Source organism: Aulonocara stuartgranti (genome assembly GCF_965226115.1).
Source record: "Aulonocara stuartgranti genome assembly, chromosome: 15".
NCBI lineage: Eukaryota > Metazoa > Chordata > Actinopteri > Cichliformes > Cichlidae > Aulonocara > Aulonocara stuartgranti.
In genome coordinates this window covers 21634508-21658678 of record NC_138951.1, presented here as the reverse complement: position 1 = coordinate 21658678, position 24171 = coordinate 21634508, and the positions used below count along the sequence as shown (strand labels likewise).

Below are 24171 nucleotides of genomic sequence, written 5' to 3'. Positions count from 1 at the left end.
ATCACTGCTCTCGAGAAGATCTGCATGGAGGAATGGGCCAAAATACCAGCTACTGTGTGTGCAAACCTGGTAAAGACCTATAGTAAACGTTTGACCTCTGTTATTGCCAACAAAGGTTATGTTACAAAGTATTGAGTTGTATTTTTGTTATTGACCAAATACTTATTTTCCACCCTGATTTACGAATAAATTCTTTACAAATCCTACCATGTGGATTCATGGATTTTTTTTTTTCACATTCTGTCTCTCACAGTTGAAGTGTACCTCTGGTGCAAATTACTGACCTCTGTCATCATTTTAGGTGGGGAACTTGCACAATCGGTGGCTGACTAAATACTTTTTTGCCCCACTGTATATGTCCAGTTCTACTTTTTAACAGGTTGTTGTTTGTAAGTGCTTCTTTGTCAGTTTTACATTTATCAATAACATACTTAAAGACAGTCTGAGTATATCTGGGCCGTCCCTCCTGCTCTCCTCACACGGCTGTAAAAGAACACAACAGATTGTTCAAACTATTAAACAGGTTTTATACTGTCATATTTTCCCTCTTATACTGAACATATAAGTCATTGTTTGTTCATAATTTCCTTTTCTTCTTTTTGTTGTTCAATCTAAATAAAGAAAAAAAAGAACAAAAATAACAGAAATTGCACAAGTTATGATGAATTAGTGACACTTCACTATTCCAAGGAAACAAGTTTAAAGAGTCAACAGTTCAGAGGGTGTGACAGTCGAGATCGAGAACAAGAAAGAAGTGAGACAGAGAAGCACGATGGATGAATTCAGATGGATTCAAATGTTTTTATGTCTGATGATTCAGATTGCAGGTAAGAATACAGGAAACATTTTAAACAGAAGTAAAACTAAGTTTTGACTCTAGTGATCAAACCTTACTAATAAGGTTTGATCACTAGAATAATCATTAACCTTTACAGGTTAGCGATTATTACAATGAATAACCTTTACAGCAAATAAGAGAGCTGAGCATGCTCTGTTGTTTTAGAGGAGCATGGGACATATTTATAAACTTGTGTCTGAAATGATCTTCAGTCTGACTGTAAAAACTTCTGTATTCTAATTTATTTTTTATATTTCTCTTCAATCTTCTCAACAGTATCTGTAAATGAAACATCGATTTTTATGAAAGTTGGAGATGACGTCACTCTACTTTGTCTAAATGTGATAAATGAGCAGAATAACTGTGATGGGACTACGTGGATCTTTACTTCAACAAACAAACCAAGAACAGTAGAGCTGATCACACTTGGACAGATTGGTGAAGAAGCCAAAACTCAATCAGACAGACTGAGTGTTACAGTGAACTGTTCTCTGCTTATAAAGAAGCTCACAGTCGAGGATGTTGGTCTTTATTCCTGTCAACAATACAAAGTCAAAGAAACACCATCTCAACACACTCTGGTTCATCAGTCTTTTGTTCATGTCGCTGTTATTACCTGTGAGTATTTACATCAAAATGTTTTCAGCTCAAACTGTCTTAATAGCATTGATTAGGATAATTTTTTCTGATTTACTCTGTTTTTCTCTCCTTATAGTTCTTTTTTTTTCCCATTTTTCTCTCATTATATTCACCAGTGACTGAACATAAGGACATTGATAAGGGGACGCTAAACTGCTCTGTGCTGACACATGGAGAGTGTCATCAGACAGTGATGTGGCAAATTAAAGGTAAAGATGTAGACAAAAATAACAACCAAACAGTGACTTCACACACTGTTTGCTCCACCACGGTGTCCATTCCAGAGTCAAACTTTCTTTACTCATCAAGATATAACATACTGGCATGTGAAGTGACTGACACTAAAACAGGAAAAGTGCAGCTGTTTACCTTCACTTCTCAGCTCACAGGTGAAGAAACAGGTGAGTTTATGATCAACTGTTTAACCTCCTAAGACCCGAACTCATTCACGGCATGCATTTTTAATTTCTCTTTGATATTTGGGCATATTGGGACCTGATGAATGTAAAAACAAAGAATTACCAGATTTTTTTTTTTTTTACCTAATTTTTGTTTCTAGGAAAATGAGAGTCGCATATGAGGATTTGTTTAAAATTTTGATATAACAGTAACGGTATAATGTCCTCGTAAGTGGATATCAGGCCCTTGTAGAGCAAAATTGAGTATTTTGGTCTAAATAACCCAAAATGTGGTGTCCACATATGTGGATGCCAGGTCCTAGGAGGTTAATGTGATTAAAATCACATAAACATATATTTGACTGATTTTAAGTTTCTTTTTACCACAATGTTTTTTTTCTTATATTTATAACACAAAAACGTTTAGTTGTGTCTTTTTTTAAATTATATTATACATTTATTCAGGTGACACAAAATCAACAAAGACACCATCCAGAAAAACTGAAAGCAACACAAATTCAGAAACAACCACAACAATAATAATTCACAAGGTAGTCACCCATAAATATATTCTTTTATCATCATCAGTAATCCTTCTTTTATTCATTATTTTTCTGACACTTAATAATTTAGATTAAAATGTGCCAGACTTGATAAATGAAGAACCTAAACAAGCACTACATGAGGAGAAAAACTGAAAAAAAATATTTCATGAGGTGCAAAAACTTATGCAATCACAAACTTTCGATGTTTTTAAGTGCTTGGCATTTATCAACAAAAACAATAGCATCTGAATATTTTAAAATACTTTCAAGGGGTTAGGTAAACATTTGGATCTTTAAAAAGACCGAATTTAAAAGGAACAGAAAACTTTAAACAAATTATTTAATGTTAAGAAATAGAGAGATATTTTTAATGTGTATCTGCTCATTAGATTGTTTTATGTACTTTAATAATGAAGGCTTGTAGAGCAAGGCCACTTTTGACTCACAAACTAAGTGCTCAGCCAAACTGAAAAACAGGAAGTTTTAGTGCACAGGCATATTAATAGATAAGACACAGAAAAGAGGAATTTTGCCATATAAGCAATGTTTGAAACTGTGTGATGTGCAAAGTACAGAAATAACACCATATAAGACATATGTGGAGCTAAAACTGTTAGAGATCCTGCAACTGGCGTTTGGGCTGTGCAGAGGTCTCCCTCTTTCAGAAGATGATTGAATAAAAAGAAATATAAATGTTTTAACACACTATGAGTCAGTTTTTCTCTGTTCTATCATGGGGACAAAAGAATCGGGGTTAATATTTAATAAGTTGACATTTTTATTCTTTTTTTCAGATTCTTCTGTATCTTTGAGGTCCGTTATTGTCTCTGTGGGGTTAGCAGCAACTTTAATAACTGCTGTGTCAGTCAACATATGGACAAGAACTAAAGGCAAATTTAATAATGAGAACTTTGAATGATTTAGAAATTTTATTTTAGACTGAAATTGACTTCCTTTTCTCATTTTAGGGAACACGACCAAGATGGATAAAACAGTAAGTAAAAAAAACATAGTAATCCAACATAAAAGTCAAAAGTCCTAAAGGTTGTTTTATGACATTTGTTATTTACTAATAGCTGTAGTTCATGATGTTCATGAGATTATTATAAATTTCTTGAGTTAAATGTGGTACAGCAGAGGATTCACAAGTTGTGTTTCCTTATATTTAAAACTAGAGGGTTGTTGGTTAGAACGCCAGTGAATCTGCATGTGAGAGTTCATTTTGGGAAAGTTATTGATGCTCTCTTCTCCTTATAAATTTTTACTAAAGCTATATTTATCTCACAGCTGTGGTAGAATAGTTAAGCTGGACCCAGCAGCTGACAAACTTAAAGCAGACCGGCAGGTGGCAGAGCAAAAGAAGTTAAAATAGATATGACAACTAAACAAACACGGCTGCACAGCGGTAACAAAAACTCAAAAACACAGACACAAATGAGACATGACAAACTAACCTTCAAAATAAAACAAGAAGTAACCTGATGAAAAGCCAACTGAAAATAAGACATGCAGACAGACAAATAAAAAACCAGAGACAATACAGAAGCTATTAAAATGCACTTGTCTTAACTCGCATTACGAAATGTTTTATTTTGTTTGTTTGTGTCCCACAGATACATTATGATCAAGATGAAGATGATGTTACAATTAACTATGAAAACATCGGGGTTTCTGCTGCTTCAGTCAGATTCAACTGATCAACTTGGCTTTTATATTACCAGTATCATCTCATCCAGTTTTATAGATTAAATAGTATAAAATAGAGAAGTTTATTCAATGTAAGTCGTTCCCATTAAGTTGATTCAGCTCATCTGCGTGTTTTGCTTTCAGTGGGTGAAATGTGTCATCATTCATCCTTCTTTACTCTTCTTCAGTCACTCAGATATTTGACGAAACATGTTCCCCTCAAACCGCTATGATCTGATTGAGCATGTATCAAGATCATATACATAGTTGTTTTGTGTTTCAATATTCTGATTATGGATTTATATTATGGATATTCAGGTCTTGAACTTGTATGAGTTTTATTACATCCTGTTCAGACCTTCACTCACATCTTTGATTGAATAGACTTAGAAGAAGAGGAGTCGAGGATGTACAAACCGAGAAATAGGTAGCCAATAAACAAGTTTCACAATTAACTCTCTTCTATGTATACCTATTCTCTAGCTCCACTCTAAACCTATCTACCCATTTGACCTACTTGACCACAGTTTCTCTTTTACATTCGTTAATAAACCACATAAAGACTGTTTCTGTGCACGTGGATCTTTTTATGCTCTCCTAATATATTTGTGACACAATACTTCATGGTTCTGTAAATTACTGAAATGAAACAAGCTGAGACTTGAGGTGAGAGAACAGGAAGTTGTGTGGTGAGAGAGGCTGACAGAGAGACTAGCAGCTGGAGGTGGCTGAAGTACAGACATTCCTTACTTAAATCAAAGTGCAGATACATGTGTTATAGAACATCCTGGAAAATGTTGAAGTACTGACTCAACTTCTTTTAATCAAGTTAAATGGAAAAGGTGCAGCATTTTAAATGTACTCAGTAAACAGTAGCTGAAAAGTAGTTTGCTTACATTTCTACCAGCTATAATAAAATAATAATAGAAACGGGAATACAGTTAAAGGGAAAAATGAGGACAGCCATTTGGTTAAAGTGGGATTTGGCACATTGGGAAAATCTAGTACTAGTTGTAGAGGCTCAGTGTGAGGTAAAAGAATGACTCACAACTCCAGTAATCTTCTTTGTATAGGCTATTTATCCTGCACTAAACTGCTGATTGTTTTCACACAACCTTTAAATAAAAGTTAGTTTAACTCACTTTACATTTAAATATAACCATTGTTCTTTCTCTCCTTTCCAGTCTTTCTTACATCTTTCTCCATCTCTAAGTGAAGTGCTCTCTCCTTCAGGGAAATACGGCAGCTGTACCTTATCATTTCTCTTTATGGTAATTTCCACTTATTGCAAATTTCTTCATGAATTTCCCTTATATGGGTACATTATGAGCAAACCCACTCCAGGTTTACCACAGAAAACTGTCACAGGGCCACAAAGGTTAAAGAGATGTGGGGCCTGCATGGCCTAACCTTCAGTGTGGGGGGGGAGGGAATTTTGTGGATTAGGCAGCTTTTGGAGCACCAAGGGGAAAAACTACTGGGGGCCTGTTTTAGTCCACTGACCTGGGGCCAATGTGGGGTGTAGGTTTGCCTTTCCCAACCTACCCCACAGGGCACAGTTTCATTCTGTTTGAAGATTGGTAGAGATAATTTACTGATATGATCAGTGCTAACCTTTTTTTTATGGTCTCACACCTCTAGAGCTTTGCTGCTGTTGTAACCACATTCACACCAAATCGCTTCCTCTTCCCTTCTCTGAAATGAAGTACCTCAGATTAACAATAAATACACGAGTCTCAGACCACTAAAATAATTTATCTTGGTTTTACCTTGGTTAAAAGAGGACCTAAATGCAGGACTTCTGAATAAAGACAGTGGATTTATTTACAATGAAAAAAGACCAAAAAGCAGTGGCAACAATCCACAGTGTGTGTGTTCTTCACGCACCCCTGCCCAATTCCTGTGCGGTGATTTTCCTCTAAGGTCCGTGGTGTTTCTCCTCCTCGGTGATATGTACATTAGTGTTCTGATCCCTCCACATGTTTCTGCAATTCTCCTGGAAACAAGAGATGCAACAGTGAGTACATTCCCATCCACCGGCCGACAAAAACACCTTCACCATTCAGACAGGAGAGTCACTGAAAAACACGATCATATGTGCTGGAGAACTAACTGTGTTCTTAGTGTAACACGTACGCCACTGCTGTCACACACACAAATGTGTACAAAGGGAAACAAGGGACCAGGAGCATATTACGCCAACAAACAACCATAAATGATCCAGAAAGACAAATAGAAGTCATAATATTCAATACACCCAAAAATAACACATGAGCACTGGGCCCCCAGACCCAGGCCCATGACATCTTCAGCTCTGTGTTCTTTGTGCTTTCTAAAATAAACAGAAAGAGGGACCGCATTATCACAAATATTTATCTTAACTTACAATCTTCACACATTCATCTTGTTCAGTCTTCTCTGCAGAGTGTCAATTATGTCATGGTCACAAATACACTCTGGCAATGTACACAATGAGTATCTGGTAAATGTTAATATAATTTATCTTTATAATAATTTCACTTTATAAAAAACACCTTCGTGAATTTCAGAGATGTAAAAAGATGATATAGTCCATCTATAAAACATGACATCAAAAGAAAATATAAAATAATATTGCTAAGGGCTGTGGTCAGGAAGTGTCAGTAATGACAGGAAGTACAAACAGTCTTAAAGATGCATCAGTTCAGAGACGGTGACAGTTGAGATCGAGAATAAGAAAGAAGTGAGACAGAGAAGCACGATGGATGATTTCAGATGGATTCAAATGTTTTTATGTCTGATGCTGATGATTCAGATTGCAGGTAAGAATACAGGAAACATTTAAATAGCAGTCAAACTAAATATTATCTATATTATTACAATATCAAAATTTTATCATAAACCTTTACCTAAAATGATCTTCACTCTGAAAAGTGCTATATTCTAATCTATTTTTGATTTCTCTCTTCAATTTTTACAATAGTATCAGAAAATGATACCTCAATGTTTATAAAAGTTGGAGATGACGTCACTCTGCCTTGTCTAAATGTGATAGATCAGCAGAATAACTGTGATGGCACCACTTGGGTCTTTGGTTCAACAAACAAAACAACAGTAGAGCTGATCAGACTTGGACGGGTTGGCGAAACTAAATCAGACAGACTGAGTGTTACAGCGAACTGCTCTCTGGTTCTAAAGAACGTCACAGTTGAGGATGTTGGTCTTTATTACTGTATACAATACAAATCAGAAGAAGCACAAGTTGAGGATGCTCGGGAACGTGAGTCACTGGTTGTTCTCTCTGTCATTACTGGTGAGTATTTACATCAAAATATTTTTTCAACTTAAACTATTTTTAGAATATTAAACAGATTTATTATATTAGACAGATTTAACACCGTTTGTGAAACTGGATTTAAGAAATACGTGTTTTAGTTGGGTAAAGCTTTTAGAACATGTTCAGCGACATCTTGTGCCAGTACAGAAGCTGATGTCACCTGGTTGGTTGCTCCAAATTCATTTTTGTTAGCTAACTAGTAACAGGACCAGTAACTCGGTGTAAAACAAGGACACTAAAATTGAAAAGCAGTCTAAGGTGATCACTGTTGTACTGACCTGGCAGCAACACATCCACTCAATTAGTCTCTTTAGCAGTAAGTGCTTTTTTGTTGTTTGGCTAGCTGCAGTGAAATGGAAAATCCACCTGTTAGCTGTAATGTTCAGGGTTCAGTGTGTAGAAGAGCCTGTTTGAGTCAGGTGACAGGTGTTTAACCGGACTGACAAGCTAAAATCAGAAACTTTGACTAACCGCCACAATCAGTTTACGTCACAAAACGCAATCAGGACTATTTTATGCAATAAGATTGTGTTTATTTTCCCAAGCACACCCAAACAGGTACAATATTATATGCAGCATCACAGTCCAAACGTAACTAGGTTTATTACATTTATTGCACTGGCACAAAATGGTGCTAAACTAAACTAAAATGTTCTAAACACTTAAAATTTAAACATGTTTTTCTTAAATCCAGCTTCACAGACACTGTTAAATCTGTGTCAGTTAATGAGAGTAGGTCTCCATAGTGTAAATTAGCCTTTAGACATGTAGAGTACATGTCATGATCGGAGGCAATAAGACGCAGGGTTCTCAAGCACGAACCGCTTTTTATTGAATTGTAGCAGCAGTGTACGTGGCTACATCAATTTCTGGAAAACACATATACACACCCGTATTCTAGCGACCTCTAGTGGCTAGCCTTACTAGGACAAGATAAACAGATTTCACAACATCTCCCCCTTTAACAAAAGTACTTTAAACATAAAACAGTGTTGTCAGAAAGCAGGACACCACGGGGGTAGACTACCCTCAGTCCTGATAAGGGATTATTCTGCCCTTAGAACATAGAAAGGAGATAGTCCTCAGTCTCTGAATCTGAGAGGTACTTTAATCTCCCGCCCCCTGGAAGTCACTCTCACAGGTGTGGTAGGGCAGAGAGGAGACCCCAGGACAGGGATTGGCAATGCCTGCCTTACTGGTGGTTCTTGGGAAGCAGCCGGCCCTTTATTTGGAGTAGTCGGAGTAGCTGGAACAGTGCTCTGCTGCTGCTCCTCAGGATCAGCGGTGCCTGGGACAGGCTGAAGGTGTTGTCTGTTGCGGCGAGTCACATTTCCATTCGCCATCTCCACCAAGTAGGATCTCGGCTCCTTAGACTTCCTGATGACCTTGGCTGGAGTCGTCCACCCCTTTTCCCCGTCAAGCTTCACTACAACATCCTGGCCTGGGAGAAGCTCAGGAAGTGGACGAGCTGAATGTCTGCGGTTGTAGAAGAATCTGTAAGAGTCCTTAGCTGCAGCATCTCTTTGGCACACCGTGTCCCTATTGACTGGACTGGGCAGCAATGTCTTTTCAAGTACTGGAACGGTGGTGCGGATTTGACGTCCTGTCATAAGTTGAGCTGGGCTTGCACCGGTTGCTGCAATTGGTGTAGAGCGGTAACTCATTAAGGCTAAGCAGGGGTCAGGCTGTTTGAGAATGTACTTGGCCGTTTGGACAGCTCTTTCAGCAGCTCCATTTGACTGGGGGTAATGACGGCTCGACGTAGTGTGGGTGAAGCCATAACTCAGTTTGAAATCTTGGAACTCTGATGATGTGAACTGCATCCCATTATCACTGACCAGTTCTAACTGGATGCCCCATCTAACGAACATGTGTTTAAGCTTGTTAATGACCTGTCTGCTGGTTGTTGTAGTGAGGGAAGCAATCTCAACGTCTCTTGAAAAATAGTCAACAACGACAAGAAAGTTCTTACTCTCAAGCTCGCAAAGATCAGCTGCAATCTTTTGCCAGGGGCCATTGGGCAGAGGAGTAGTCACGAGAGGTTCCCGTCGCTGTGTAGGCTTGTGCTCTCTGCAAAAGTTGCATGACCTCACCTTATGTGTCATTTGAAGTCCAATGTTGGGCCACCACACTGTTGATCTTGCGCGCTCTCTACATTTAGTTAGTCCTTGGTGGCCTTCATGTAATTGCTCAAGGACACTGGGTCTGAGTGCTGTGGGAATTACAATGCAATCGTGGTAGAGCACTAGACCATCTGATTCTGAAAGGTGGCTTCTGGCTGCATAAAAGCCTTGCAGTGGTGAGCTCTTTGCCATTCTTGTCCACCCTTGTCTGATGAAGATGATTGCTTTTTGAAGCTCTGGGTCCCTCTGTGTAGCTCTACGAATTTCCTCCAACTTATGTGACTTGATAGGTTTGCTTGTCACTACATTGCTCACATATGCCTTGACCTGGCTGTCTGTCTCGGACGGGTAGCATCCGTGCAGTGGCTGTCTGGAGAGTGCGTCCGCCACCACTGACTGTTTACCGGGAACATGCTCAGCAGTGACATTGAATCACATCAGTTGCATCAGCAGTCTCTGACATCTCAGTGGCGTTTTATCAAAGAGTTGATCAAAGGCACCAAGGGCCTGCCCATGGGAGTTATGAACGTGGTTAGTTTTTGACAGCTGGGATCCAGTGGTATTTGCCAGAACCCACTGGAGACGTCCAAAGTGGAGAAAACTTTAGCCCCTGCTAACTTGGGAGTTATGTCATCCAATGTGGGCAAGATGTACCGTTCACGCTTTACTCCCTTATTCAAACGTTTTAAGTCCACACACACCCTGACCTCATCCTTGTTGCGCTTTGGAGCAGGCACCATTGGTGCATACCAGTCTGTTGGCTCGGTGACTTCCTCAATGATGCCAAGTTTGAGCATGCGCTTTATTTCCTTTTCCACTTTTGGGAGGAGAGGAAAAGGCACCCGGCGTGGGGTGGTTACACTGTACGGCACTGCATCTTCGGTCAGCTCGATTTTTACAGGTTCACAGTTCAGCAGGTCAATTTCTCCGAACACATCCTCTGTTAAGTCACTACTGATTTTGTTAACTCTAGCGACTAGTCCCATGCGCTTTGCCACTGTCTTCCCCAGTAGGTTACTTGCGTATTGCCCTTTTATAACTGTAATCCAGTACTGGTACTTTTGGCCTTTGTACTCTGTAGTAGCAAGGAATTTACCCATGCACTTGACTTTTCACCAGGGCTGTACACAGTTGGCTTACACTGGATAAGTTTGGGTCTCTGCTTTAGCTTATTAAGGGTAATTTCTGTCATAACAGTGGTGTCTGCACCTGTATCAATTTTTAAATCAACTGGACTGCCATTCACCAGTAGCTCAATGTCCCAGTCGGCATCTGAGCCTGACTCCTCGATGACTGTTGTTTTTGGCTCAGTTACTGCTCCCAGGAAAAGCTCCCCTATGAAGAATGAATCCTCATCTGAGTCCTCTACAGACTCAGCCCTGACCTCTTTTAGCATTTTGGTTTTGCATACAACTTCAAAGTGTCCCAACTTATTGCACTTTCTGCATCTTTTATTGTGGGCTGGGCAGTTTTCTCTTTTGTCATGCACCCTGTTGCATCTTTGGCATTTTGGTTTACTCTCACCATGTTGTTGCTCACGTACCTAATGAGGTTGGTAGTAACTCCTTCTCATGCTGTTATAATGCCTCTGTTTCACCTCATTCACCGTGCTTTCCACTCGGTCTGCACTTTGCTGTTTGACTTGTTCACTCTGGCGTGCTAGTTGAATGGCTCTATCCAGAGTTAAGTCTGCCTCGAGCTGGAGATTTGTGAAACATCTTTGTCAATTAATCCAATGACGATACGATCCCGGATCTGCTCATCTTTACTGTCGCCGAACTCGCAGTGCTGCGCGAGCTCGTACAGGCTCCGCACGAAAGCCTCGACCGTCTCCCTGGCCCTCTGGCTCCGTTTGTGAATAACGTTTCTCTTTAGGACAAAGTGCTCATCGAACTTTTGTATAACCAGATCATACTCAAACTGTGGACTTGGCCTGGCCACCGTAGCAGCAGGAAACACAAATGAGCCATATATTGGTTCAGCATCTCTCCCCATGGAGTAAAGAAGCGAGTCACCTGCACTTCGCCGCTCTCCATCCCTAGCTTGGACGCCACTCGAAAACGGGAGAATCTCAGGCGCCATATCGGCCACTCTGCCGGCTGTGTAAAGTCGAACGGCTCCGGGGGTCCAAATTTAGCCATTTCTTCGTGTAACTCGGCGTGAAGTTCTCAATTCTGACACCATGTCATGATCGGAGGCAATAAGACGCAGGGTTCTCAAGCACGAACCGCTTTTTATTGAATTGTAGCAGCAGTGTACGTGGCTACATCAATTTCTGGAAAACACATATACACACCCGTATTCTAGCGACCTCTAGTGGCTGCCCCCATAGTAGCCTTACTAGGACAACATAAACAGATTTCACAACAGTACAAGTTATCAAAATAACATGACTAATTTGTGCCGTTTTTGTCACAAATTATGTTTGACAGTAACTGAACATGAGGACACGGATCAGGTCATTTTAACCTGCTCTGTGTCGACATCTGACGAGTGTCATCACACAGTGAAGTGGCAGATTAAGGGTCAATATGTGGACAAAGACAACAAACAAACATGGATTGCACAAACTGACTGCTCCACCACTCTGTCCTTTCTGGAGTCTCACAATATTTACCCATCAAGATATAACATAGTGTGTGAAGTAACGGATACTGACACAGGAAAAATGCAGCAGTTCACCTTCAAGCATCAGATCTTGGCAGTTGAGGAAACAGGTAACATCATGATAAACTGTTTACTACTAAAATCATCAAACACATTGCTTATTTAGATCATTATTTTATTATTTATTTATTTTTTGTCTTTAATGTTTTTTCAAGGTGGCACAAAAGTAACAAAAACCAAGTACAATATATGTACAATATATATGTCATGTCCAGACGATAGAACTGAACAAAGGTGTACAACGAAGGCAAAATAGCTGTTGTACAAGCATCTCTCCCGTTAAAAAGGCCCTTGAGGCTGATATTCTCCTGGTGGAGTTTGCTTTTATAACCTGTGGGAAAGCAAAATCTGGTGCTCTAGGCCAGTGAGATAACCTTCATAATCTAGTGAATGAGCCTCTATTTAAACAGGGCTCTAGATTAACAAAGCAGGGAAGCAACTGGTCGCATAAACATGTATTCTAAGTGTGGTCAATGTTGTTATGCAGTAAATAGGCTTGACACAGAGGACTCCATCTTCAGCTTCTAAGATGTGAAGGGAGGGTCGCAAAAACTCAGAGGCTAACCTGAGAGAGCAGGTCCCTGCAGAGAGGAAGCTGCCAGGGGCTTGCTGCCAACAGACTGATTATCTCTGTTTACCACTGCTTTGCTGGTCACTGAGGGGCCGCTGCAATCAGAGAAAGGTCCTGCAGCTCTGTCTGGAACTGGTGTAATCATTTCCACTTAGAGAAAGGCATAAAGGAGCATGCTTGGCAATGCTTGCAGAGAAAGGTGAACAGCTAGCTGATTGACGTGCAGCACTTTAGGTGAGGCATTGTTATCCCAGTGTATCTGTGGTAAAAGGCATCCGCTGCCTGACTTGTAATGTACACAAAGCATTTGACCTGTAGGCTTAGGATTTGCAGTTGTTTCAGAACAATATGCGTACATTCACACAGCCACTCAAGGCCATCTCCTCTCAATCTCACTGCTAGGAGGATTGAGGCTTCTTTCTCTTGGGGGCAGGTCCCTCTGGAGGCCTGTAGTTGGACCTTCGCTCCAAGCCACCACGTGTGGAACTGTATCCGTAGGCTGTGGCCTCACTGGTGGTGCCCCCATTCCAGCAGTGAGTGTATTGTATTGGCAATAGGCAAAGAAATGGCGGGCCTGGGAGAGCTAGCTGCATATCATGTCTGAGGATGGTGTTACGCATTGTCTGGTCCTTCCTCAGCTCAAATTTAGCCTGGACAGCTTCAAGAAACTGACAAAGTAATCCACAAGCAGATACTACCTAATAGCTAGCTAACTGCATGCAACATCCAGTAGTTACTCCTCACCTTCAGACTGAGACAAATATGGGTCCATAGAGTTGGTACCTTACTTCAAAGTAAAGAAATTTAAAAATAACTGAAAACTGTACCCAAATTATTTTAATAAATATAAGTTTTCATTCTTTTTTACAGATTTTTCTGTATCTTCGAGGTTCATTATTGTTTCTGTGGGCTTAGCAGCACTTTCAATAGCTGCTGTGACAGTCAACACATGGACAAGAACTAAAGGTAAATTTAATTTAATCATGTAAAGTTAAAGATTTAGAATTTTCACTTGTAACTGAAATTGACTTTCTTCTCTCATTTTAGGGAATAAAACACAGATGGATAAAGTTGCCGTAAGTGCATAACTCAGTAATGCAGTATAAAAGCTTAAAAACCTGAATGTTGAGTTTCTAATGTTTGATATACTTGATATCACTGCAAGTGATTATGCTGAAATTACTTTAGATTTCTTGTACTAAATGTTGATTCAGCAGAGGACTGAGGTTCAGAAGTTTAAAACGCAAAAGGTGCGGTTTTTACCCAACAAGCTACACACAAAACTAACCTTCAAAATAAAACACAAATTAACCGGATGAAAAAAAAAGAAAATAATAGAATTACAAAGACAAACAGTGAGATACAGATTAGGCAAACAAGGAACAGAACTTTAAAACAGGAAGAGGAAACTAACAATTACAACTTAAACCAGAGATAATTACAAAACCATTATTACAAGATTATTTGTCTTAATCTCACATCTTATGCATTTTATTTTATTGTATTTTATTTGGTTATTTTCTGCAGGTGCATTTTAATAAAGAAGGGGATTAAGTTTCAAAAAATAATAAGCATCCGAATCTCTGCTGTTTCTATCAAATTGTGCTGATCGACATCAACTCAACAGAAAAACTGCTGTTATATTATCAGTATCATCTCATCTTGCTTTATAGGTCACATCCTTAACCCTATAATGCCATTTGCATCATATTTGCTACATGAGTTTCTGAGACCGCTATCTCATCAACATGATCAATACTTGCCATAATTTCAAAATGTAATGAACAAAACTATGTTTTTTGTCTAAAATTGTCTAAAAAAAACTTGCTAAAAATGCCTAATGTATTAAATGTGATGCAACAAATAATATATCATAAAAATATATAACAAACAACATGATGTAGCAAAAAAAAGGATTGTGTTATAAGGGTTAATACACAAAATAATAAAACAAAAAATCAGAATTTTCTGGGGGTTTTTTTTTGACGAGTTGGGTGTTACAGGGTTAAAACAAGTAATAAGGTTATTTTAATATGAACAATTGGCTGTGTGTTACAAACTATTTTCCTTTCAGTTTGACTGAAGATATATTTAATTATTGATCTCGCACCACTTTGGGATTCATCTGTATGTAATGTAATCTCCAAATAAAATGTATTTGTGTTCAGTTTTAAGGTTTTCGTGTGATTGTTTGTTTTCAGGGAACTTCAATACACTACATTTCACTAGAAAGAAAATAAAAAATAAACAAAGTTGGGTTTTTTGCCAGAAATAAACACCAACTGTAGTTCTAAAAAAAAAGTCATGAACATCATCAGACAGCATGAAAAAAGCACCTGATGTCTGTGGTGTTAATATAGAAACGCACAGCAGTCACACTGGTGTGAATCAAACCTGGTTAGCACTATAACTTTTCCCAGCTTTATGGCATAAAATTTACATCCTTTTGAAAAGCTCCAGCAAAAAATAAAATTTAATTTAAAGAAAAGAATATAGTCAAGATAAGTACTGTGGCTCAGCATAACTGGAGATGACTCAGTTAGATCATCAGCGTGTTGACTATTCTTGTTTAGGGTGTTCATATGGTCATTTTCAAAAGCTCAAATGTGCAGGCCTCTACTGCTGTTGTAAGACACATCCCCTTTAGTTCACAGTAATAAGTCTTTCTGTTCTTTTCTACTTCATTTTATTATTCTAATATAAGGTAGTAACAGAAAGAGGAACTGTTGATATTTATTTTGACTGACAGTTTTCACACATTCAACTTCATCGGTCATCTTATTTTTGAAGATGTCAAACACGTTATTGCCACAAACACACAGCAGGAAATGAAACAATGTTCACCTTTCTTCATCTGATAAATGGATTAACAAGAAACTAAAAACATAGTAATAATAATAACAATAAATTAGATTATTTTTTTACCAAGGGTTCAACATAAGGGCAATGATACGATGATTTCAAGCTGGTTTATCTTGAGCTATATAAAGAGTGTCCTTAGACTGTGATGAGAAATGAGTGACTGTTTATTTATACTCTCCAGCATGTCACTTATTCAAGTGTGAAATGACTATAACTAACACAGGAAGTGCCACTGTCTACCTTCACCCCTCAGCCCACACATGAAGAGGCAGGTGAGATCATGAAGAAGATTAAAAAAAACAGATGAAAAATATTAAAACATTTTTGTTTGTGTTATTTTGTTTATTAAGATAAAACAAAAACAAACCAGAAAAACTGAAAAAGCACACTTACAAGGCACACAGTTACCTGTTATATGTACATGTCATTTTTCATTTTGTTACTTACATATTTTCATGTTATGTTCAAATCAATTTCCCAAAATTAGCCACTTTATAAAAAACATGACAACATGGCAACTGTCTAGGATGGCTGGATGCCTCCAGGGTGAAGTATTCTGAGCATGTTCTAGCAGGAGGAGGTTCTGGAGCAGACCCAGGACACAGTAAAAAGATTATATTGCTTGGCTATCTTGGGAGCAACTAAATGAACCGGAGCGGGGCCAGGATGAAGAAAGTCGTCTTCTCTGCTGACACTTTTGCTCCGACGAACCAAACCCTGATAAGTTTTAGAAGATGAATGTTTTTTAAAGTGCGTTGCCTTTCCTCTGTACTTTCTTTTTTCTAATAGACTCTTTTAAAAATTAAAGGAAGCTGCATTGATGCACACGCACACATTCAGCCTCCTCAGTCATTTTTAATTCTTCGTGGTGTCAAACACATCACTGAGGGAACGGAAACAACATGCACCTGTTAAAAATAACTTTATGATTTTGAAATGTGTTGCACCATTGGTGTGTTAACATCAGGGAAGTGACATCTCACTAATCACAGGAAACACAAACGATCTTAAAGAGCCATCGGATGCAGCCCCATCAAGATTAAGAACAAGAAAGAAGTGAGACAGAGAACCACAATGGATGAATTCATATGGATTCAAATGTTTGCATTGCTGCTGATTCAGATTACAGGTAAGGTTGTTGGGTGCTGTTTTGGTTTATGGAATTTTGGACCGTGTTTATTGTTGTGGTGATCTTTTTCTTAGTCTTGGTATGTAATAGTTTAGTTTTCGTGTGCCTCTTTGTTTCATCATTTTCTAGGTACTTGTTTGTTTAGTCACTTTCCATGGGAAATATGTGCAGCAAAACACAATTTTATATGACGACCTTTATTCTACAACACAGCCTAAACTCTCTTAGACAAGCTTTCTTGCAAATTTTTGAAATATTTCTCCAGGCTTCTTGAAAGACATTCAAAACTCTTCTTTGGATGGTGGCTGCCTTTTGCTCTGTTTTCTGTCAAAATGATCCCACACTGCTTGTCCAAAGTCTGGGGAGGCCAGTCGTGATTTAATTATTTCTTTTAACTATTTTTATATTTTTCTTTTTTACATAGAGCCTCAAACATGTAAATACACATAAATCTAAATTTATCAGGAGGGATTTTGGCCCACTTCTCTTTATACACACTCTCTAAATCCTTTGTTTCTTGGCTGCTGCTGGGCAACTCAAAGCTCCAGCTCTCTCTACAGATTGTCAGTAGGCAGGGACGTGCAGAGAGGTTTAAAGGGGCGAGTGCTCAAAGTTAAAAAGGGGCACATTGAACCATGCTGAATAACAACAACAAACATTCATCAAGAATCTAATATGGGAAGGGCAGGGCTGTGTTGATCTGAGACTGTAGACAGTAAAAAGTCCACAGGAGAGATGGTAGCTGATTAAACAAGTGTCATGAGATAATAACAAAATGCAAAGATTGGTGACAGCGCTTGGAACCATAAGGCAACGAAAAACTGTGACATAAACTCGGCTCTGCCTGTGAATCACTCTTTGCTTCTCTTCTTCCTTCCTTCCCATCATTTCATATATCACTCTCCACTTGCTGTCTACCTGAGAACAAGGCACAACTTGCTATTGCAATAAACTATAATCTAATTATCCACACCTAACAACTCTTGCACTTAATCTATAATAAAATGATGACAGAAAAATGTTATAGCACTGCCTTTAGTAGCCTCACACAGCTCCTACTGTTTCCTCCTCATGTCCTTACCAGCCATGTCTGCACAATGTTATATCATGAGTAATATTTTTTTAAATCCAGCTAAATAAAACACACACATGCACACACAGTGACATTTTAGACCTTCTTCAGAATACTGTATATACTATGGGCATCCTTACATTATTATTTATTACTAGAGCTACAATAATAAAGCAATGAGGAGGGGGAAGTAATAAATATGAAATAATGTATTTATGATGATTCCATTTGTTTCACTATCCACTCTGTGCAGGGCAAAGCTTATTACATTTTTAAACTGTAGAGATACAATCATTTTACTGCTGTAAAATCCAACTTTTGTCTTATTTAAAATATAAATCTAATATAATCTGCTTCTTAATGTATGTTCTTTAAAATACAGCGTGTGTTTTTTAATATATTCTAATTATAATAATTATTATGTGGACATGCATATTAGATCGTTTTTTAGTGAAATATAATCCCTCCAGAAAGGCAGGAAATGCCCAGAAACTTACTTTAAAACTAAATATGTTCTAAATACTTTAAAACTAAATATGTTCTAAATACTTTAAAACTAAATATGTTCCCTAAAACGGTGACAGAGCTACAGACCCATGACAGCCTTACACAGGTAGCCAGCAGCTATGACCAGCACTACTTGTGCAGTTAATAAAAGGACAGGTAATGTTTGTCGCGCTGTTGCACACACAGCACGCTCGTTTGTTTCAGTTCGTCAGTTGCAACAAGACAGCTTACCAACGTGTACGTAATAAGCTAATACTCCTGGGTGCTACACACTACAGTGTACGCTGTACACCTACTTACTGGTTTTGTCGCATCAGTCTGTGTCTCTGAGTTAACTTGTGTTTCTCCTACAGCTCCGGACCGCAAAAAATGCGCGTGCTCTTTGTGAGCTCGTTCCCGGGTCGTAACCAGCGCGTTCTGCCGTCGAGGGCGATCATTGGTTAAATGTGATCATGTGACTGATGCAAGCCAGATCCTTTTATTTAGCAAAACTGTGATTAATAGTTAAATATTATTGTTGAGGGGCACAGACAGGACTCCGCACGCACACACACATAAAAATAAATAAATAAATAAATAAAAAAAATTTAAAAGTTGCCTCAACAAAAGGGCACTTTGGGCACTCATCAGGAAAGGGGCGGGTGCTCAAGCCCTTCTAGCCCCCCCCCTCTGCACGTCCCTGTCAGTAGGACTGAAGTTCAGCAAACTCTTTTGTTGCCTTGGAGAAGTGTTTTGGTCATTGTCAGATACATAACTGTATACATTTTCCATGGTGCTAGCCTCAGGTGTGCCCAGACCTAACCCCACCCAAGCCCACAGTGTGGGTTTCATATGTGTCTTAAGGTAAATAAGATATGTGTAGAGTGTTTCTCAAAAAAACCCAAAAAAACTGCTACTTTAAATTACTTGCTTATTCAGATTTTCTGGCAGATTTTTATACTGTTTTATACCAGGTGTCTTTATGGCTCTTCACGAGATCTTTTGTCACTTATCCTCAAAGACAACCAGCCCAGCCAAATATGAAAATGTTTTCCATTTTCGCAATTGTCAGAATATTTTTCACTTTTTCAATTCTTTTTGCATGGAAGCCAAATGCGTTCCTCTTTAACTTCCATTTTACTAAGGTTCTGAATCAGTCGCCTTCTCTCAGACTCATATTTGTAATCAAATTTGTGCTATGTTTTCATCTACTGCACAGTAATCCACTTCATTATTATAAATAGTGCACAGCAAACAATACCATGGTATGCCTGTACTCTTGGGCTGTGTGAGTCAGGCAAACCCATACTTATCCCTCTTTAAGGCTTCTGTGGTGGGAGGTTTGCCTGCTGCTTCCGGTTCCCTGACACTGCTGCTCTTGGCTATGCAAACTCCACCATGGCCTCCTCCTTCTGGGGTGGACGCACATCATCCTGATGTGTGGCCTCAGGTCTGGGGTTTCCTCAGTCATTCTCTGCCCACCTGGGGCACTTATAGGCGAGCATTGTTGCAGTTTCCCACCCACCTAAACACACAGCAAAATGACATGTTTGCTTGTGTACCTTTCTCTGTTTTGTCTTTCAGGTTTGATATTTTGTATTTTGTTACAGATGCAGCACTTGGAGACACAGCAAGTGCTGATGTTTGCTTCATCATCGACGTTTCCCTATCTAACTATCCCCCTTTTGTTTCCCTTCAGGGTTTCCCCCTAACCCTTCTGTCCCTTATTTTTTCTATTCCTTCATTTTCTTTTCCCATCTTTTGCCAACCTGGTCTTCACTCCCTGTCCACTTTAGCATAATACCCACAAGGATAATTATATGAATAATATAAGAAAGTAAAAGAAATAAAGGAAAAAATAACACTAGGCGCCTACACAGGGTCTACAGTGCTGCTTTTGGAAAAGGAAATATGTGTGGCATAAAAAAGCATTGTTCTACAAAAAAGAGTGTTGGACACGTGCATAATATTGTGTCTAAACTATCTTAATTCTTTTTCTTTAAAAAAAAACCAACTTTTGTATTTAACTTACTTTCTTATTTCTCTCCAATCCTGTCAGCAAGAACTGCAAATGTAACATCCATTGTTATGAAACTCGGAGATGACGTCACTCTGCTTTGTCTGAATGCGATGGATAACCAGAATACCTGTAACAATACAATGTGGGCCTTTGCTTCAAGAAACAAACCAACAGCAGAGCTGTTCAGGTTTGGGGAAATTGGTGAATATGCCAAATCTAAATCAGACAGACTGACTGTTGCTGTAAACTGTTCTCTGGTTATAAAGAAGCTTACAGCTGAGGATGTTGGTCTTTATTTTTGTCAGCAATACAAGTTGGGGGAAAAACAAGCGCAACACTCTCTACTTCATCAGTTGGTGGTTGATCTCTCTCTTATTACTTGTGAGTATTTACACTTAAAAAAAATATTGTCTGCTCAAACTGAAACTTCAGGCATAAAGATTCCAGCAATGTGGTTGTTTAATTTCTTTCTCTCACATTATCTCCATCTTCACCAGTGAATGAACATAAAGACAATAGTAAGGCAATTTTAAACTGCTCTGTGCTGCCATATGAAGAGTGTCATCACACAGTGAAGTGGCTGATTGACGGTCAAGATGTGGACAAAGATAACAAAGAAGTATTGACCATGCAGACTGACTGCTCCACCACTGTGTCTTTTCCAAAATCCCATGAATTATACTCATTAAAATATAACTCAGTGAAATGTGAAGTGACTGATACTGGCACAGGAGAAGTGCAGCAGTTTACCTTCATCAGCAATCAGCGCTCTGGCCAAGACACAGGTGAGCTCATAATCATTTACTGGATGGATTTCAAGTTTTTGAAGTCCAAAGACATGCAGCTTGTGGGGATAGGTTAATTGGATAATCCAAATTGCCACTAGGTGTGAATGTGTGAATGAAAGTGAGTGCGAATGGTTGTCTGTCCCTGTGTGTTGGCCCTGCGACAGACTGGCGACCTGTCCAGGGTGTACCCTGCCTCTCGCCCTATGACAGCTGGGATAGGCTCCAGCACCCCCCGCGACCCTGAAAAGGATAAGCAGAAGCGAATGGATGGATGGATTATTTTAAGACATATTTTAAGACATTTGCACTAAACAGGAAACTGCAACCAAAATCTTTTTTTTAATCCTTTTTACAGATTTTTCTGTTTCTTTGAGGCCCATTGTTGTCTCTGTGGGTTTAGCAACACTTTTAATAACTGCTGTAACAGTCAAAATATGGATAGAAGTTAAAGGTAAATTTAAAAATGATAAGTTTGAATAAATTTTCATTTTTATTTTAAACTGGAATTGACTTCCTTCTCTCATTTTAGGGAACAAAACACTGATGGATAAAACCACAGTAAGTACAACTAAACTCAACAACTTGAACTAGAAATTACAAGTTAACAAAAAAAGGCTGCTCAGTGGTAGCGGAAAAGTAAAAAGCTAGACACAACATAAGGAGAACAAAATTGAGTGAAAATGGTATTCAACAGGAGAAAAGGACAAAGGAAACTTACAACGTCCACATGATAGGAAGAGGAATAAAGAAAGGTAGAAAAAGGCACAAAAAGGCACGTGATAAATTAGCCTTCAAAATAAAACAGGAAGTAACTGACTAACTGAAGAAACAATAGATACCAAACAAACAGTAAAGCACAGATTGGCGGAAAACACTGAGAAAAGTACCAAATATTCAAAAACACAAAAGAAGAGAAAAGATTTATAATGGAAACTAAAGATAATTACAACAATGTATTTATCATTATTACATAATTTATGATCTGATGCATCTTATTTTGGTTTTGGTTTGTTTGGGGTTTTTTTTTCTACAGGTACATTTTGATAACAAAGAAGATCATGTTACAATAAAGTCTGAAAATATTGGAGACTCTGCTACTTCCATCTGACTGCAATGATCATCATCAAAATCAATTCCAGTTGCTGTTCAGTCATCGGTATCAACTTTTATAATTGGTTAAACGTTAGATATAAAACAGATGCTAAAGTAATTTTACTAAAAATGATTGGTTCTTTGTTTTACTTCAGTCTAGACGTGTATTTAAATTTTCATTTCATTTTTTATAAAAGGATGTTGGTTTTGATAAATGACAGAATCTGCATCAATACTGTTGCTCGTGATATAGTAATCATAAATTAAAATGTATTTCTATTCAGTTTTGGTGTAATTTTCTTCTAATTAATAGACCCCCGGAGAGCAGTCATTTTGGTTTTCTACCTTAGACCCCTGCGGAGTCATCATTTTGCGTTTCTACCTTTAAAAGCCGGAGAGCAGTCAGTCAAATGCTGGAGTCGTTCATATGTATATTAGGTCGTTACCTAGGAATTCTGGAGGGAGGGGAGTGGGGGTGAGTGATTGAGGGGGTTTGGGAGTGGAGTGTTTCAGTTTGCCATCTTAGGGAGAAATCAACACATGTCCTTTGTATGTCCTTTGTTGCTGACATTTATTGATGAAAACAGTACAAAAAACCAACCATTTGTACACATATTTACAAATAATGATAAAAAGTGAGTGAGTACATTTCAACATTTTCAGCAATCACTCACAATCCTGGCACTGCCACGGTATCTGTCGTCTGCATTTACCACATGTGTACCTGTAGCAGTGAACACATCGCACAGTGGCCTGATTTTTTTTGCATCTGTGTACTTGGATTTTAGGTCGCAAGCCACCCAAAACTTGCTCCATGCACCACTCAGCAGGCCATTTGTAAATATGTGTACAAATGGTTGGTTTTTTGTACTGTTTTTATCAATAAATGTCAGCAACAAAGGACATACAAAGGACATGTGTTGATTTCTCCCTAAGATGGCAAACTGAAACACTCCAAGTTGGTGACTTTTGGAGATTTGTTTCCCTGGATGATTGAGAATGCATCAAGATGAAACACAAAAGGAAGCTCACCGCTTTTAGCAGCTCCCCCACCCCCTCAATCACTCAGTGAGTGATTGAGGGGGTGGGGGAGTGGAGTGTTTCAGTGTTTCAGTTTGCCATCTTAGGGAGAAATCAACACATGTCCTTTGTATGTCCTTTGTTGCTGACATTTATTGATAAAAACAGTACAAAAAACCAACCATTTGTACACATATTTACAAATGGCCTGCTGAGTGGTGCATGGAGCAAGTTTTGGGTGGCTTGCGACCTAAAATCCAAGTACACAGATGCAAAAAAAATCAGGCCACTGTGCGATGTGTTCACTGCTACAGGTACACATGTGGTAAATGCAGACGACAGATACCGTGGCAGTGCCAGGATTGTGAGTGATTGCTGAAAATGTTGAAATGTACTCACTCACTTTTTATCATTATTTGTAAATATGTGTACAAATGGTTGGTTTTTTGTACTGTTTTCATCAATAAATGTCAGCAACAAAGGACATACACCCATGTGTGTTGATTTCTCCCTAAGATGGCAAACTGAAACACTCCAAGTTGGTGACTTTTGGAGATTTGTTTCCCTGGATGATTGAGAATGCATCAAGATGAAACACAAAAGGAAGCTCACCGCTTTTGTTGCTGCCATAAATGCCATTAGTTCAGGGAGGTCCATGAACCAATGAACATGCTCCATGCACCACTCAGCAGGCCATTTGTAAATATGTGTACAAATGGTTGGTTTTTTGTACTGTTTTTATCAATAAATGTCAGCAACAAAGGACATACAAAGGACATGTGTTGATTTCCCCCTAAGATGGCAAACTGAAACACTGAAACACTCCACTCCCCCACCCCCTCAATCACTCACCCCCACTCCCCTCCCTCCAGAATTCCTAGGTAACGACCTAATATACATATGAATGACTAGCCAATTT

The 24171-nt window shown here is 38.7% G+C and overlaps 1 protein-coding gene and 1 long non-coding RNA gene across 4 annotated transcripts; both read left to right on the top strand.

Annotated features, from left to right (window-relative positions):
* The first annotated feature begins 708 nt into the window (after positions 1-708).
* Positions 709-4723, top strand: LOC309688640 (uncharacterized protein). Of its 3 annotated transcripts, none has more exons than XR_014271134.1 (6): positions 709-827; positions 1115-1456; positions 1594-1878; positions 2341-3310; positions 3389-3414; positions 4034-4723. XR_014271134.1 is itself a non-coding variant. In XM_082504517.1 (6 exons), exons 1-6 carry the CDS (start codon positions 773-775, stop codon positions 4115-4117), a joined length of 696 nt encoding a protein of 231 aa, XP_082360643.1. In that variant the 5' UTR covers positions 713-772; the 3' UTR covers positions 4118-4709. The 3 variants fall into 3 exon arrangements, 2 of the variants coding, with proteins under 2 accessions (XP_082360643.1, XP_082360642.1); XM_082504517.1 differs by having other exon boundaries at positions 713-827; positions 1594-1686; positions 3215-3310; positions 4034-4709; XM_082504516.1 differs by having other exon boundaries at positions 713-827; positions 3215-3310; positions 4034-4709.
* Positions 4724-6745: 2022 nt separating this feature from the next.
* LOC309690068 lies at positions 6746-14251 on the top strand. Its single transcript, XR_014271601.1, has 4 exons — positions 6746-6907; positions 7141-7398; positions 13654-13749; positions 13831-14251. It is a non-coding gene; the product is annotated as an uncharacterized lncRNA (long non-coding RNA).
* Positions 14252-24171: the final 9920 nt, after the last annotated feature.

Excerpts from the sequence above, each read along its gene's own strand:
- LOC309688640 (XM_082504516.1), top strand. The coding sequence starts at position 773 with ATGGATGAATTCAGATGGATTCAAATGTTTTTATGTCTGATGATTCAG. Across the intron at positions 1,879-3,214 it reads GCTCACAGGTGAAGAAACAG|ATTCTTCTGTATCTTTGAGG; the intron begins GTGAGTTTATGA and ends TCTTTTTTTCAG. Across the intron at positions 3,311-3,388 it reads CATATGGACAAGAACTAAAG|GGAACACGACCAAGATGGAT; the intron begins GCAAATTTAATA and ends TTCTCATTTTAG.